At 40.7% G+C, this 16,479-nt stretch overlaps 1 protein-coding gene across 1 annotated transcript in view; it reads right to left on the reverse strand.

Moving 5' to 3' along the window:
- Window positions 1-16,479, reverse strand: part of PPA1 (inorganic pyrophosphatase 1) — a 28,170-nt gene extending 11,691 nt beyond the window's left edge. The window contains exons 1-4 of the mRNA XM_040485261.1: window positions 16,306-16,479; window positions 13,230-13,288; window positions 1,221-1,274; window positions 229-348 (exon numbers count right to left, since the gene is read on the reverse strand). Coding sequence (XP_040341195.1) covers window positions 229-348; window positions 1,221-1,274; window positions 13,230-13,288; window positions 16,306-16,369 — 297 coding nt within the window. The 5' untranslated portion in view covers window positions 16,370-16,479. The remainder of the gene's footprint in view (window positions 1-228; window positions 349-1,220; window positions 1,275-13,229; window positions 13,289-16,305) is intronic.

Raw genomic sequence — 16,479 nt, forward strand, 5'->3', positions numbered from 1 at the left:
CGTTTCTCTCTGCCCCTCCCCTGCTCATGCTCTGTCTCTCTCTGTCTCAAAAATAAATAAAAACATTTAAAAAATTTTTAAAAATTAAAAATAATAATTACTCTTATGTTGGTAAAATCTACTATGGCATAAACTTTCTGCAGGTGTTTAAATCTTTTCCACTAACAGCTATAGGTTAATTTTTTGTAAGCTAAAAAGTACATTTTTAGCCACTGCACAGATACATACCTGAGGGATAGCACCGTAATTCCAGATATATCCTTTATAAGGGAACAGATTTGCAACGTAACGGAGTTTTCCTTTTTTCACATCTTGTTTAATTGGGTTTAAAGGGTCCTTTGTAGCTATCTGAAATAAAAAATTTCAAATTATTGTATATTTGGATATAAAATACTATTCAAATAACGATTTGAGGAAATGAATTATGGAATGCATATCCTGTAATTCCACTTTAATGAAGTATTTTGCCTCTAACATTTTTATGATTTGATATAAAAGTTTTTCCATAATCAGCCTTAAATTGGAAAACTTATTTGAGGTACACAGGAACTATCAAGAAGGGGAAAAAACCCTAAAAAAAAAACACCCCAAAATTTACTTATTCAAGAAAGCAAAAACTAAAATTACCTGGAATAAAATCCTAACATTTGAGAAATGTTTTAAGATTTGTATTAAAAGGGCATAGTAAATATTATCCAACTTAGGCTTTCCTTAAAACATTTTAAATTATTCAAATATTTGAGTGTATATTACATGCAAAATATGACTACTGTCAAAAAGCTTAATTAGGTGATAGAAGAAATGTAACAAATATCCACAACAAAAAGCCGAATCTATTAGGAGTCATCAGAAAGCAAGTAACGCAACAGAAATTCCAATACGATCACAGGTGGCTGGGGTAACTAAAGAAAGCCCGGTGACTCCATGGAGGAGTCTGGAGGAGTCGTTGATGGACTTAAAGGGGATAACACAGGAGAAACAGGTAATTCTAGGCTTTCAGAAGCCAGAAGCAAAGGTGTGGGGAGGACAGTCTGCCGCTTCAGAGCCCAGGGGGAAGACTGGCAGGCAGTGGGCGATGCAACCTAACCGGAGAAGAGATTGTGACCAGCAAAAAGAAAACCTTAGGCTTCAGCGGTTGAACACTCAAGCAAATGCAAATCAGTGTGCTTAGATCAAAATTAATATCCTAGGTCTGATCATCAGTGTAAGGAGAAACATACCTCCATTTTTGCATTCGACCAGCGCGGTACTTCAACTACCATGTGGAACACGTCCTGAAAAACACATAGAAGGTGAAATGGTCACAGGAGCTAATTTGTTCTCTCACCCCAGTGAGCGTTTCACTGGTTCGGCCAAAGTTAAACTGTTCGTTGTATTGGATCTTTGAAGTCAATAGGCTTTCAACACAAGTCAGCCAAAAAATCAGACCCGGGGCATCTCAGGGGCCTAGTCAGTTAAACATCCGACTCTTGATTTCAGACTCTTGATTTTGGATGATTTTGGCTCAGGTCATGATCTCATGGTTCGTGATATTGAAGGCGCTTTCTCTCAAAATAAATACATAAACTTAAAAAAAAAAATCAGACCAAATATGCAAAGTAACTGTAGAATTAAGGTAGTGGGTGTATTCTTGTCCAATCTGTAATTCTTTCAAATTTTTGTGTGTTTAAGTAAACATAATAAATTTTTCATAATAAAATGTCGGGGGGGGGTGGGAAGAATGTTACTATAAAGAAAGGAAATAATTTTTAAACATAACAGAACTTCTATCTCCGAGGAAGACCATCTTCAAAGAGATCATCTCCAAAGCCCATTCGCTTCCTCCAGTGACACTGCAATTGCTCAAGATGTTTTCAGAACTCCTCTTTCAGTGGCAGTTTGGAAGACAAACCCTACGTCAGTTTACTTACGTTGTCATACGTTAGTTTGACAGAGGAGGGGCAGATAGAGAGGAAGACACAGAATCTGAAACAGGCTCCAGGCTCTGAGCTGTCAGCACAGAACCTGATGCCGGGCTCGAACCCACAAACTGTGAGATCATGACCTAAGCCGAAGTCGGACGCTTAACCGACTGAGCCACCCAGGCGCCCCAATAAATAAAACTTTAAATGGTCAGGTTTTCAGTTTATAGCCTTGCAAAAGGTATACATGAAGCCAAATTTGCAATTATTCTTTTATAAAAGGTGTATTTTTTAAAGCGGATTTGAAATGAAAGTCACTTTATGGGGTACCTGGGTGGCTCAGTCGGTTGACCGTCCAACTCTTGATTTTGACTCAGGTCATAATCCAGGGTCATGGGTTCGAGCCCCATGTCGGGCTCTGCACTGAGTATGGAGCCTGTTTAAGATTCTCTCTCTCTCCCTCTGCCCCTCTCCCCAACCCATGCTCACTCTCTCTCAAAAAAAACCATTTTTTTTTAAATGTAAGTCACTTAGTTACGCACTTTTTAGAATTATTTTTCTGCTACTTTGCACCAAAAAAAAACCACAAAAAACAAAAAACAAAAAACAAAAAACAGAGACTAATAAGCTACAAAAGGATAAGTCAAAGGTTTTGAGCCAATGATTACTGTGCTATTAGTTTTAACCAAGCAGAAAAGCTAGAGCTTACAGTCTCAAACTTCTGCCCTTTATTTAAGTTCTTGGTCAAATTGAGGGAGACAAGAAGATTTCATGAGTTTCTGCTTCAAGCCTCTGAACACCTACTTGATATAACATAAAACCCACAAAAAACAGAGATCTTAAAATCCAGGACTGAGTAAGTGCTCTATCCATGTTAAGTGATAATTGTGTGGTTTAGAAAAAGTAACACATTGTTCATGGGAAGACCCAATTTTTGATTCAATTTCAAGATTTAATCAAAGAAATGTGATTTCTTTTCAAGAACTGCATCTATCTCATACCACACCTCAGGTATTAAAATGAAAGATCTATGGGTCTACGAGCAAGTCTGGACTCTAAGTTTTCAGCAGCAATACCCTAACTGTTCACAAGATGGAGCTGTTACCACATGAAAGAGTAACTGAGACGTGAAAACAAAGAGATCAGTAAATTAAAAAAAAAAAAAAAAAAAAAAAAGCATTACCAAATGAATAAATTACCTCAAGAAAAAGGTAGCAAATAGGGCCAAAATGTACAAATTTGAAATTTGGTAACTATATTGAACATTTTATTTTTTATTTTTTTTTAATTTTTTTTTTTTCAACGTTTATTTATTTTTGGGACAGAGAGAGACAGAGCATGAACGAGCGAGGGGCACAGAGAGAGGGAGACACAGAATCGGAAACAGGCTCCAGGCTCTGAGCCATCAGCCCAGAGCCCGACGCGGGGCTCGAACTCACGGACCGTGAGATCGTGACCTGGTTGAAGTCGGACGCTTAACTGACTGCGCCACCCAGGCGCCCCTATATTGAACATTTTAATGGAATAAGTGATAAATGCATATAGATCCTCAAAAACCACTACCTAGTATTACAAACCTACGTAACTATAATGGAAAGCAAGCAAAGAAAGAACATTAAAGGAAAGAAAACATCTTTCTGAAAATGGTTAAGACAACTCCACTGCACAGAGGAATTCCAAAAGCCTGAAGGTTTGGTGCTTTTTATTTTTTTATTCTTTAATTTTTTTTTTTTTTTGTTTGTTTAATGTTTATTTTTGAGACAGAGAGAGACAGAGTATGAACAGGGAAGGGGCAGAGAGAGAGGGAGACACAGAATTTGAAGCAGGTTCCAAGCTCTGAGCTGTCAGTACAGAGCCCGACATGGGCCTCGAACCCATGAACTGTGAGATCATGACCTGAGCTGAAGTTGGAAGCTCAACTGACTGAGCCACCCAGGTGCCCCAGTTTGGTGCTTTTTAGGAATTAGCTAGGCCAAAAAACAGCAGGGAGTATCCTGCAAAAAGCCTCAGAGCCAAATCATTCATGTTCTCTCAATAATTAATTAATTAATTACTGAGTGCCACTGTTGGGTGTTACTTTCCTAGGCACTGAAGACTAGCAGTGAATAGAATAAAAGCTCTTTTATTTTTTAATATTTATTTTTGAGAGAGAGACAGAACATAAGCTGGGCAGGGGCAGAGAGAGAGGGAGACACAGAACCCGAAGGAGGCTCCAGGCTCTGAGCTGGCAGCACAGAGCCCGACGCAGGGCTCAAACTCACAGACCTCGAGATCATGACCTGAGCTGAAGTCGGACACTTAACCAACTGAGCCACTCAGGTGCCCCATAAAAGCTCTTTGAACTCCCTCGAAGTTAGATTTCCAAATCCAGGCCTCTGCATGGAGGCCTCAGGCTACAGTGGGGCTGGGGTGGGTGTGGGGTGTGTGTGTGGGTGGGGAGGGTGGGGTTCATAAACCTGGGGGAGGGAACTTACCTGTAAAATGAATGCTTAGCACACTTTTAAGTGTATGTAGATGCCCTAGTGAGTACTGTGCCTTTTTTTAAAGCAATGAACTTATAGGAGCTTTTAGTCATTACGTACCCCATCAATTATCACAACAGAAAGTATTAAGTATGTTGATATAAAAAGGAGGGGGTTCATTCTTTAACAGGAACTACTACTGAGGAGTAGCTCGTTTCTCCTAGAGGCTGCTACAATTCAGGGAGTTGTTCAGGTGAACAGTGATCCTTAACATTTTCAGGGCAATACAAGAAATCCAACCAATTCCACTGCTGGAAGCACTTTTACTGTTAAATTATGCATTCTAATTGGAACTCCTGTGCACTGCTGGTAGGAACATAAAATGGTATAGCCACTGTGGAAAACCGCGGTTCCACCAAAAATAGAGTTACCATATGACCCAGCAATTCCACTTCTGGGTATACACCCAAAGAACTGAAAGCAAGGTCTTGAAGAGGTATTTGTATACCCATGTTCATAGCAGCATTATTCACAATCTCTAAACCATAGAAGCAACCCCCAAAAAAGGAAGGAAATTCTGACACATGCTGTAACATGTGTGGACACAACTTGAGGCCATGATAAGTGAAATAAGCCAGTCACAAAAGGACAAATACCGTGTGATTCCACTTACATGAGGTATCTAAAGAAGTCAAATTCATACAGAAACAGAAAGTAGAAGGGTAGCCGCAAGGGGGTTGGGAGGGGGGAACGGGAGTTCATGTTTAATGGACATGAAGTTTCAGTTTTGAAAGATGAAGCGAGTTCTGGGGCGCCTGGGTGGCTCAGTCGGTTAAGCGTCCGACTTCGGCTCAGGTCATGATCTCACGGTTCGTGAGTTCGAGCCCCGCGTCGGGCTCTGTGCTGACAGCTCAGAGCCTGGAGCCTGTTTCAGATTCTGTGTCTCCCTCTCTCTCTCTGATCCTCCCCCATTCATGCTCTGTCTCTCTCTGTCTCAAAAGTAAATAAACGTTAAAAAAAAAATTAAAAAAAAAAAAGATGAAGCGAATTCTGGAGATGAAGGGTGGCAAGGGTTGCACAACAATGTGAATGTATCAATACCCCTGAAGTGTACACTTAACGATGGTCAGAACAGTCTTACGTTATGTGAATTTTACAATTAACAATTGGAAAAAATTATGCATTCTCGTATTTCCAACATTTATGCATTTAAAATACTGAGACAAGACTTTAGGGTATTTAGTACTACCCAGTTACAAATTCATGCCTTCTTTCTCTAATCCTAACTGGTTTCAACTATTACTTAGCTCAATCCTGGATTGAGAGGAGAATCTGTTCTCCACTTCTAGTCTGCTTTGATTCTAAATCCCCGCTCTGGCATCAAGCTCTCAGCTCCCTATTTATAGTTTCAGAGGAAGGAAGGGGTTAGTATCCCTGGTGGGATGATTTGGATAAGCCTGCAGGAGGCAGAAGAAAGGCAAACTATAGCTTTAGCTCTGACTTCCGAAAGGCAGAGACCTAACACTCTTCCCAGCTTTATAATCATTTCATAAGAATGTCAATGTTAAAGGTGTTCAAATTCTAAGGAGATTGGAAACTTAAGCCTAAACTAATTATATCATTCCATTAAATCAAAAAGAGTGTAAATAAAAATATTTTAGGGGTAGGAGACATGTAACCTATATCTTGATTAGTCTTTTACTTTCACTGATTAAACAGGAATATTTCAATAGTATGGTGATCAGGGGTTTCATTTCCAAACCGGTTAGTTTTCTTATAGATCAAATTAGTAGTCTAAAAGTTGTTTACTAATGAACAGGCCATGGCTGTTTGGTAGGCTATTATAACTAGTGTAGTTAAGTATGTGTATATAGGGAGCATTTAATTATATCCCATCACTGAATCTTAGTAGTAAAGTTAAATGCGTCTTTATTGGGAGACCTATGAACACCTTAAGACTTATGATCAGTTTCCAACACTGGACCCAAAGCCTAGTGAACATGACATGCTATATTGCAAACTTACATAAGTGGCTTTTAAATCAACATTTTCAAGTTGAGCCACCATGTATCTCTCCAGATAACTTCAGGAACCAAGTAAATGCCAGACTTGGGAAGAAATACAAAATCACTCTCTGATTCCATCGTCCTTCCTTTTATTTTGTTTTGCAATAAAATTTGCAGAAAAACGGTGGTGGTAGAGAGGACTTTCTTCTAAATTCATCTCGAGATTACTCAACAAGCAAGAAGCTAATAAAAAACAAGGGCAGCTTTTTTTTTTTTTAACTTCTAGAACAGTTTTGTAGTATAAAATCCCTATCAGAAAAACTCACATAATTAATAAGGAAATGTTCCACCTGCAAACAGGTACTTTTGAAAAGGTGTACTAGATTTAATCCTGTCTGAGGTTATTATACCTTATTAAGTGCTCACCAAGTGACAATGGCTCTTAATCCTTAGTTTTAGGTTTGGGCTTCAGTGTCAGTTTTTTTATTACAGGATATACTCTAAACTATTAAATGCAAATGGATTCCTCCTTGTGCACTGTTAATGGGAACGTAAATTAGTGCATCCATTATGGAAAACAGCATGGCGGTTCCTCAAAAACACTAAAAATGATTCAATGAGGGGCGCCTGGGTGGCGCAGTCGGTTAAGCGTCCAACATCAACCAGGTCACGATCTCGCGGTCCGTGGGTTCGAGCCCCGCGTCAGGCTCTGGGCTGATGGCTCGGAGCCTGGAGCCTGTTTCCGATTCTGTGTCTCCCTCTCTCTCTGCCCCTCCCCCGTTCATGCTCTGTCTCTCTCTATCCCAAAAATAAATAAACGTTGAAAAAAATGATTCAATGAAATTTGCTTAAAGAGTAGATCTTAGGGGGGCCTGGGTGGCTCAGTCAGTTAAGTGTCCGACTGTGGCTCAGGTCATGATCTCACTTTTATCACTTGTCAATGAAATAATTCAGGAACCCATTTACTTTTTCTTTTTAAAAAACTTAATTTCTTCAGCTTTATTGAGGTATAATTGACAAATAATCACGTATTCAGGATGTACAATGTGAGGTTTTGGTATATGCATACATTGTGAAATGATCCCCCTCATCAAGGAAATTAACCTCTTCATCACCTCACATATTTACTTTGTGTGTGTGGCAATACTTAAGTTCTACTCTTTTTTTAAAAAAAATTTTTAATGTTTATTTTTGAAAGAACGAGAGAAAGAGAGAGAGAGAGAGAGAGAGCGCATGAGCAGGGGAGGGGCAGAGAGAGAGGGAGACACAGAATCCCAAGCAGGCTGTAGGCTCTGAGCTGTCAGGACAGAGCCTGATGTGGAGCTTAGACTCACAAGCTGTGAGATCATGACCTGAGTTGAAGTCAGATGCTTAACCGACTGAGCCACCCAGGCACCCCCATGATGACGAAGAATTTTGAACACAGAACCTTTCCCAGGAAAAATGCACATTTACACCAAATCGCAGTATCACAGAGTTCACAGAACCTCAGAAACCCATCCGTGGCCATTTGAGGGCCTCGGGGCCACCAAGAATGCCTGGACTAGAAGACTTCTGAGCCTTTCCAAAGAAAAAAAAGCTCTTACTCATTTCCTTTGAACGCTGAGCAAAAAAAAAAAAAAAAAAATCAAGCAAGCCTTTTTGTCTGCATTATTAAAGAGATATCTACTGTAGAAAATTTGGAACATATAAGAAGTACAAAGTAAAATCCACCTCTCCTACATATCCATAATCACTCAAGGAAGTGGAACACAGTGGTTAAAACCACAAGTTCTGAGCCAAAATGCCAGGTTTCAAGCATGACACTACTGCTTATAAGCTCTAGTGGCTGATCCTGGACAATGGGGCTAATGAAAGAACCTAGCTTAGAGAATGACGTGATGGCCAAATGATATAATCCACAGAAGGGCTTTAGCATAGTGCCTAAGGTTTCAGGAATCATTCAATAAATATCAACAATAATTTTGGGCCTTTTTAAAAATAATGATCTGTAATGAGGGTTCATCAATAAGCTCTATACACAGAATCATGGGACATCAACATAGAATGTAATCTAAAACACCCACCAAGATGAACATGGCTCAGAGATGAAGGAATTTGCTCAATATCATTAGGCCAGTTAGTGGTAAAACCAAGACTAAAGTAAAGATTCCTTACTCTTAATTCAGTGATTTTTTTTTTTTTTTTTACCCTATAAAATAGAGCTCTGAAGGGCTAAAGAAACAATCAGTCATTGTGCTCAACATCATCATCCTATTTGGTTGGTTACTGTTTACTGAGACTTTCCTATAAAGCCAGGCATTGTTGTATGTTATATGCATATTTAATCATCCCAACTTTACCTTTTCAACGAAGTTGACAGACCACAGAGATTATGGTTAGAATATCTGTTATCAAAATTTAGTCACCTGAATGCTCACTGGAGAGGGAAAAAGTAGGAGTTTATTTTTAGTTATGACATGCTGATTAAGCTTAACGGCCATCAGTTCCCATCTGTTCCCGGTTCTAACTTTGGTTTAGAAAACATGAAACCAAAGATAAACAAAACAAATATCCAGAAAACCCATTCTATATACGTACAAAGCTAGGGAAGAAAACAGTGTTTAATTAATTCAGTGACATTTTAAAAACTTCCATTTAAGGAACTGTTTATGAAAAGAAATTGAAAATTTGAAACAAAGCAAACCCCGGAAGGAAGTAATCAAACAGGCATCTGCTTAAGTAGATCTCTTCTAAAGGGCTCAGGTACAGCGAAATAGTATCTTCAAAGAGAATGATAACATGAGTGCAGGGGGCGCTTGGCTGGCTCAGTTGGTGGAGCATGTGACCCTTGATCTTGGGGTTCTGAGTTTGAGTCTCACATTGGGTGTAGGAATTGCTTAAAAATAAAATCTTGGAGGGGCGCCTGGGTGCTTCAGTCGGTTGAGCGGCCGACTTCGGCTCAGGTCACGATCTCACGGTCCATGAGTTCGAGCCCCGCGTCAGGCTCTGTGCTGACAGCTCGCAGCCTGGAGCCTGTTTCGGATTCTGTGTCTCCCTCTCTCTGACCCTCCCCCGTTCCTGCTCTCTCTCTGTCTCAAAAATAAATAAATGTTAAAAAAAAATTTTTTTAAATAAATAAATAAAAATAAAATCTTGGAAAAAAATGATACATGACTGCAGAAAATATTGTTAAATTTCTGAGGCATCAACCTATTTGATTATAAGCTGAACTTTTAGAAGAGGAGAAAAAAAAAATAGTTCCATATTTACATATTCTCCCAACAGTCACCTGGAAAACAAACAGAAGCCTATATTGTTAGAACAAATATTTAACATCAACGTTCAAGATACAGAACGAAAACAATACCAAACTTCTAAATCTAAATATCAAGTCATGATATTTGAGCACTTGAAGATTTACATAAAAGTTAATCCACCCACTATTTCACACCGTTTATGCTATGTTCTGGATTTTAAACATTTCTCTTATCTAAAAAGTTTTATGTCAGAAGACACCCTGAGCCACAGGTATTTTTATATTTGACCCCAAAATAGACCCAGAGCAAAGGACAAAATCCAGTGAGTCCTTGCCTTTGCCTTCTTCCACCGAATGGATTTGGAAATAATCCAGGCAGGGTGTTTGAGTCACATGGATTCCCAGAACTGGCTGGCTTGATTACCTAGTGGCTGTCCACATTGAGAGGTCCTGACATAGAGCCGAATATAAGCCTTTGGGCATTCTTCCTCAGTAGAGTGGTAAGAGTTGTGTGAAAGATACGTTCCCTCATTATCTCCCTTTGAATGACTGACCATATTAGAGATAAAGTCCACAACCACACACTAAAAATGTATTTACATAAACTTAATAACATTGGAACTAAAAAAAAAAAAAAAAAAAAGAAAGCACACTCTTCTGTAACCAATGGAGTTAATCAGATCTTTTATTTAGGCTACAATCCAAAATAATTTCTGTGTACCACACCCTTTTGGTATTTTGTATATACTAAACTTCCTTAAAAACAGAACAAAACAAAAGAACTCTTTCCTGCTTCTCAGACAGGAATCTGAAATGCTGAAGTTCACTGACGTCTGGACCACTAGTGAAATCCAGAGTTGTAAGAGATTGTGTTTCTGAGCCAGCTCAGGGCGGTGCAAAGGCAGAGTTTTCATTTGAGTAATCCCAGATTATAGCCCAAATCAGTCCCATACAAGACTCCAAGGAGTTGCAGAATAAACTGAGTGAAGATGTTTTACATAGCACCAAAATGTAGTCTCAGTTTCCTATTCTGGGGTAACTTGAAGCAGTAATAAAACTGGGCACCACAACTATTATGAACATTCTGATCCTTGGCTAGAATATTATAGTTTATATAACATAGAATATTGTATCAGTTACTTATAGCTATGGTCTGCATGTTTGTGTCCCCCCAAAATTCATTTGTTGAAATCCTAACCCTCAATAGTGATTGTACACTGGGTGGGACCTTTGGCAAGTGTTTAAGACACAGGGGTGGAACCCTCATGAGTGGGATTAGTGCCTTATAAAAGAGGCTCCAGAGAGATCCTTAGCCCTTTCTGCCACAAAAGTACATAGCTAGAAGTCCATGACCAAAAGAGGGCCCTCACCCAACCATGCTGGCACCCTGATCTCAGACCTCCAGTCTCCCTGAACTGTGAGTAAAAAATGCATGCTGTTGATAAGCTACCAGTCTATGGTATTTTGTTACAGCAGCCCAAATGAACTAAGACACTTATAAACACACGCACACAAAAAATAGCTCTAAGTCAAGAAAATATTTTTCTTCCTTAGCACATCTACATGTCAAGTTACTCTCAATAAACTTTCAGTCATCATTTTATACCTCTTAACTACTCAAAATGGTGTGAGACATGACTGGAAAGTACTTTGATATGCATACTAATTACACACCAAACGGATAATCAAGTCAACCAAATGATGCCAATTCAAGAGGAAGGAAGGATCCTGCAGCTCATGCCAACTCCCAGGAAATCAGACATAACAAATTAGAGTTTCTGAATAAATACAACTTTGAGAATCCCACAGGAGAACACATGCCAATTAGAGGTCCCTCCTGTCAGCGTGGCACATAATTGGCCTTAGGCTATTTGCTCTACTATCTCCTGTTGGAGCCCAGCACAAGGAAGCTCCTAGGAAGCAACACCTTGAGTTGGGATTTTCTGCCGACGCTCAAGTTGTCAGTCTGGAACTGGAGGAAATTTCCTGGTACAATTTCGGTGAATTTGCCTATGTCTCTCTGATAGTCAAGTACAGAGAAACAGTAGGACTCAGCATATACAAGGAGAAGATTTCACCTATAATGGTATTCTAGACTTGCACTGGAATGCGATGCTCACATGTATTATGTATTGGCATTTAGCCAAGGAAAATCAACAATCTATGTGCAGTGTTTAGAACTCAAAAAAATTTGTGTTCATCGTGAATCATGCTTCCCGGTTGGACAAAAAGAATTTTTAAAGGTTTAAAAAAGCAGCAGGCATCCGTCCTTGTGTCAGTTCCTTGTGTCAGAAGTACAAACTTCTCCTACTGGGAAGGAGGCTAAAACAAGCACTGAATAAAAAAATAACAATAACTATTTCAATTTGTAAAAATAACCCATGCTCATTGTAAAAAGATTAGAAAATATAAAAAGACAAAAATGAAAATAAAAATCAGAAAGGGCCACTAGCAATTCTTACTTCCAAAGGACCACAAAGACTTTGGAATATATCGTTGTAGACAGTTTCTCCTAGCAAAGTAAAATTCTTACCCATTTGTGGTTAGCCTATCAATTTGTGCTAGATTTCTTCAGCTCACTGGTGTGCATACTAACAGACACCTCTTTTTAGAAGTCTGTAGACTTAACCTTTATTAACACTGTATTTTTTTTATTATATAGTTTTTTAATGTTTATTTATTTTTGAGAGAGAAAAAGACAGAATGCGAGTGGGTCAGGGGCAGAGAGAGAGGGAGACACAGAATCCGAAGCAGGCTCCAGGCTCAGAGCTGTCAGCACAGAGCCTGACATGGGGCTCGAACTCACGAGCTGTGACATCGTGACCCGAGCCAAAGTCAGTCACTCAACCGACTGAGCCACCCAGGCGCCCCAACACTATTTGCATCTTAACTCTAACAGTCCACTGAAAGTACTGAATTTTCCTATAGGAAATGATATCACTGAATAATATTGTTTAATTTTTGTAAATAAAATAGTTTATTTTTGCTGTTTAATAAATATCCCACAACCCAAATTTTGTGCTGGCTACCTGGTGTATTTTATTTTATTTTATTTTTAAATGTTCATTTATTTTTTGAGAAAGCGAGAGACAGCAGTGGAGGGGTAGAGAGAGAGAGAGAGACAGAGAGAGAGAGGAGACAGAGGATCCAAAGCAGGCTCTGCACTGACAGCAAAGAGCCTGATATGGAGCTGAACTCATAAAACATGAAATCATGACGTAAGCCAATGTCACTTAACCAACTGAGCCACCTAAGCGCCCCTACCTGGTTAATTTTAAAACCACTTATGAGAAAAAATAAAAATTAAAAATAAAATGAATAAAATAAAATGAAAATATAAAATAAAATATAAAATAAAATAAAACCACTTATGAGGTACTAAGATTTAGTCCCAAGGACAGCTTTGAAACATTTGTTATCTGTTCCTCTACTCCTTCCCCAAATTATAATTGCTTCTTTAGCCAAATAATCTGGATTTAAGACTGACTTCTTAGTCAATGTACCTTGAATTTGCAGCACAATGAGGCATTTTAAGCACTTATGAAGACGTATAAGAAAATCCATATGTGGAATTAACTGATCTGAGTAAAGAGACTATGTTTAAATGGTCAGGACATCTTACCTTATCCGCATAAATTGGAACATCATGAAATGGAGATATATACTGTCCTTTTTCATTTTCTGCAAAATGAATTACAAAAAGTCATTAGTTCTTTTGCTAATTGCATTTCCAGATGCATTAAGTACACATTTTAAAAAACACTTAAATTTTTTAGAGTCATTTTAGGCTTACCATAGGATTGAGAAAAAGATACTGCGATTTCCCATACACACCCCGTCCCCAAACTTGCATGGCCTTTCCCATTATCAACACCATTCACCAGAATAGTGAAGTAGACATTTTTTATTCCCACACGAGAAAAGCTGGTTGTATACTTTACCTTCCGGATCCCCCCAAGATTGGGTTAAATTTTAATCCTCTGCTCTCCTTAGGAGTCTAACAGATACTAACCTCTATAACACGGGCAAGGGCTGTCTTACATACTTTTGTATCCCCAGACTCTAGCAGTGCCTGGCATACAAAAGGCTATCAAATTGTTTTGGACTGATCTTACATCACTTAACAGCTTACATAGCTAATGAAACAGTTGGGCTTGGGGGGAAGGGAAGGGACCAATTTGTTGAGTTATAAAACCATGTTGTTTTAGGCAATGTTCCAGGAAGACAGAGACAGGTTATATTTCTTAAGGATAATCAAGTTCCAATAACCCTTTCACAGGTAATTTCTATATTCTAGAGACTTAACTACCATATCCAAAAAGTAATTTCAAAACTGTCTTACAGGGGTACCTGGGTGGCTCAGTTAGTTAAGATTCAACTTCGGCTCAGGTCATGATCTCACAGTTTGTGAGTTTGGGCCCCACATCGGGCTCTGTGCTGACAGCTCAGAGCCTGGAGCTTGCTTTGGATTCTGTGTCTCCCTCTCTCTCTGCCTCTCCCCTGTTCACGCTCTGTCTCTCTCTCTCAAAAAAATAAATAAACATTAAAAAAAAAACAAAACTTCCTTACTATTCTTTAGAAAACCTAAGGGTGAACCTATATCCCTTCACATTTGAAAACTGAGGTGGAATACGAAAAACTGAGCAGTGGCCAAAAATTTAAGTATTTTTTAAAATGTGGACTTAATGCATCTGGAAATGCAATTAACAAAAGAACTAATGACTTTCTGTAATTCATTTTGCAGAAAATGAAAAAGGACAGTATATATCTCCATTTCGTACGATCCCTTCAGAGTCACCCGTGACTTCACAGTCCAATCCACCATCAGTTTTAAAGAGACTGACAAATATAACACTATAGAGGTAAAAAATCTTCTCCTATTAAGGAAGGGTGCTAAGAAATCTATGATTAAAAAACCTTGGGGCGCCTGGGTGGCTCAGTCCGTTAAGGGTCCAACTTCGGCCCAGGTCATGATCTCACAGTTCGTGAGTTCGAGCCACGCGACGGGCTCTGTGCTCAGCTCAGAGCCTGGAGCCTGCTTCCGATTCTGTGTCTCCCTCTCTCTGAACATCCCCTGCTCGTGTGCTCTGACTGTGTTTCTCAAAAAATAAATACGTGTTAAAAAACATTTTTTAAAAAAAACCTTAAAATTATGTAATTACATAATCAGTTCTAATCATTGGTATTTTTTAAGTCCCAGAGAGTTCCATCTGATAAAAAATTACATTAGCCAGTGTCAAAGTCAAGGAATGGCTATGGTCTTCCACAACGGCCATCAAATTCTTGCCACCATTAGGTAACCTAAGTGCTAACTACTGTGCAAATAAATACAGCTTGAAGTCAATTAGCCAATCATCTTTCCACCTTCAAACTTGAGCGTCACCGCTCTAAATCCCTCCTACAGAGAGATTCTAACTACAGAAAAAATAGTTCAGTGAATTATTAGTCAAAAGATCCTACACTGCCCTTATTTAAGTCCAAAATTAAATAAAATGGGGAGTCCCATCCTTCCTGGATTTTACATGGTAATCTTTAGCTACATGTGTAAACCTGAGTTCACTTTCCTTTTCCTCCCGCAGCAGGTTACTTTTCGCTAGGATCTTCGTGCGTTCTCTCCGTGTTCCCATTGGTCCCCTCCACCCGGCAATTTCCTGCCTGCCGCACACATCACCCGCAAAGATTTGCTGCACCTGCCCATTTCCTTCCGCGTAAAACGGCTCTTTACAGTTAAAACAGAAACGCCTCTACGGACACATTTTCGAACGCCTTGGCTCTCTCCAGTTATCTATTCCTAGTGGCTTGGGCAGGGGCGTGGGTAGAGATCAAGGTAAAACCCGAGGTAGCTTTCTTTCCTCCACCTGCAAGACAAAAGGCGGTGGGCGAGGGAAAGCGGAGCTCCATCAGCCCGCAGCGTGCAGAGCTCTAAGTGCAGCTCCAGGTGTGGACCTGGGGTAGGTACCCCTCAGATGTCAATTCCCTGCCCAGGGGTAAAAACTTGGCACTTTCTCCCTCGTGCTTTCCAGACTGACGTCACCTGTTTGACTTGAGGGAAACAGCTTTCTGTTTCAAGAAGGCTCATTCCCAGCATCCGCGCTACAGGGGAAACCTCCGCGGGAGGGAGGGGCAGATGCGCGACCGGGCCTTCCTGGAGATGGGTTCGGTCCTCCACTGACGGCTCCTGCTCCGGGCCTCAGTTTCCCCCTCTGCAGAACGAGGGGCTGGATCTCACCCTGCCTGGCGCCCGCAGGCTGAGCTACAGTTCAGGAATTAAGGTCCTTAGGGAGTCATCCCTCCACCCTGCCCCCGTTCCTACAAATCAAGCAATCCTCTTACGCAGATTAGTTTACCTCCTGACACCTTTTCTAGAGTGACTCAGTGGTTTCCCTTCCCATCAGACGCTGCCCGAGGGCACCTGCAAAACTAGCCGGGCCCGGGGTCGGGTCCCACCGCGCGTGTGAAAGAGAAAGACCGTCCCCGCGGTCACCCTCCCCCCACCCCGTTTACCCGTTTCAAACGGGACGCGTGAAATGGGAGGGCCTGGCCGGCCCAGGGACCGGGAAGCCCAAGGAACCCGGCCCGCGCCCGGGACAAGGGGCGGAGCGCGGGCCGACGGCGCCCGGGCAGGAGGCGAGGCGAGGCGAGGCCCGGGAATGAATGGGTTGGCGGGCGGGGAGGGGTCGCGGTCTGCCGACACTCACTGAGGAAGACTCGGTACTCGGGGGTGAAGGGCGCTGCGCGCTCCTCGCTGCTGAAGCCGCTCATGGTGCGGATGACGAGCCGCAGCCGCCGCCACAGAGGCACCAGCCTGCACGCGGCGCCGACTGACAAGGAGAAAGCTTCGCGCGTGCGCACCGGGGAGACTGGACTTCAGA

This window comes from Herpailurus yagouaroundi, unplaced genomic scaffold (genome assembly GCF_014898765.1).
Source record: "Herpailurus yagouaroundi ecotype Mexico unplaced genomic scaffold, PumYag 163, whole genome shotgun sequence".
Taxonomy (NCBI): Eukaryota; Metazoa; Chordata; class Mammalia; order Carnivora; family Felidae; genus Herpailurus; species Herpailurus yagouaroundi.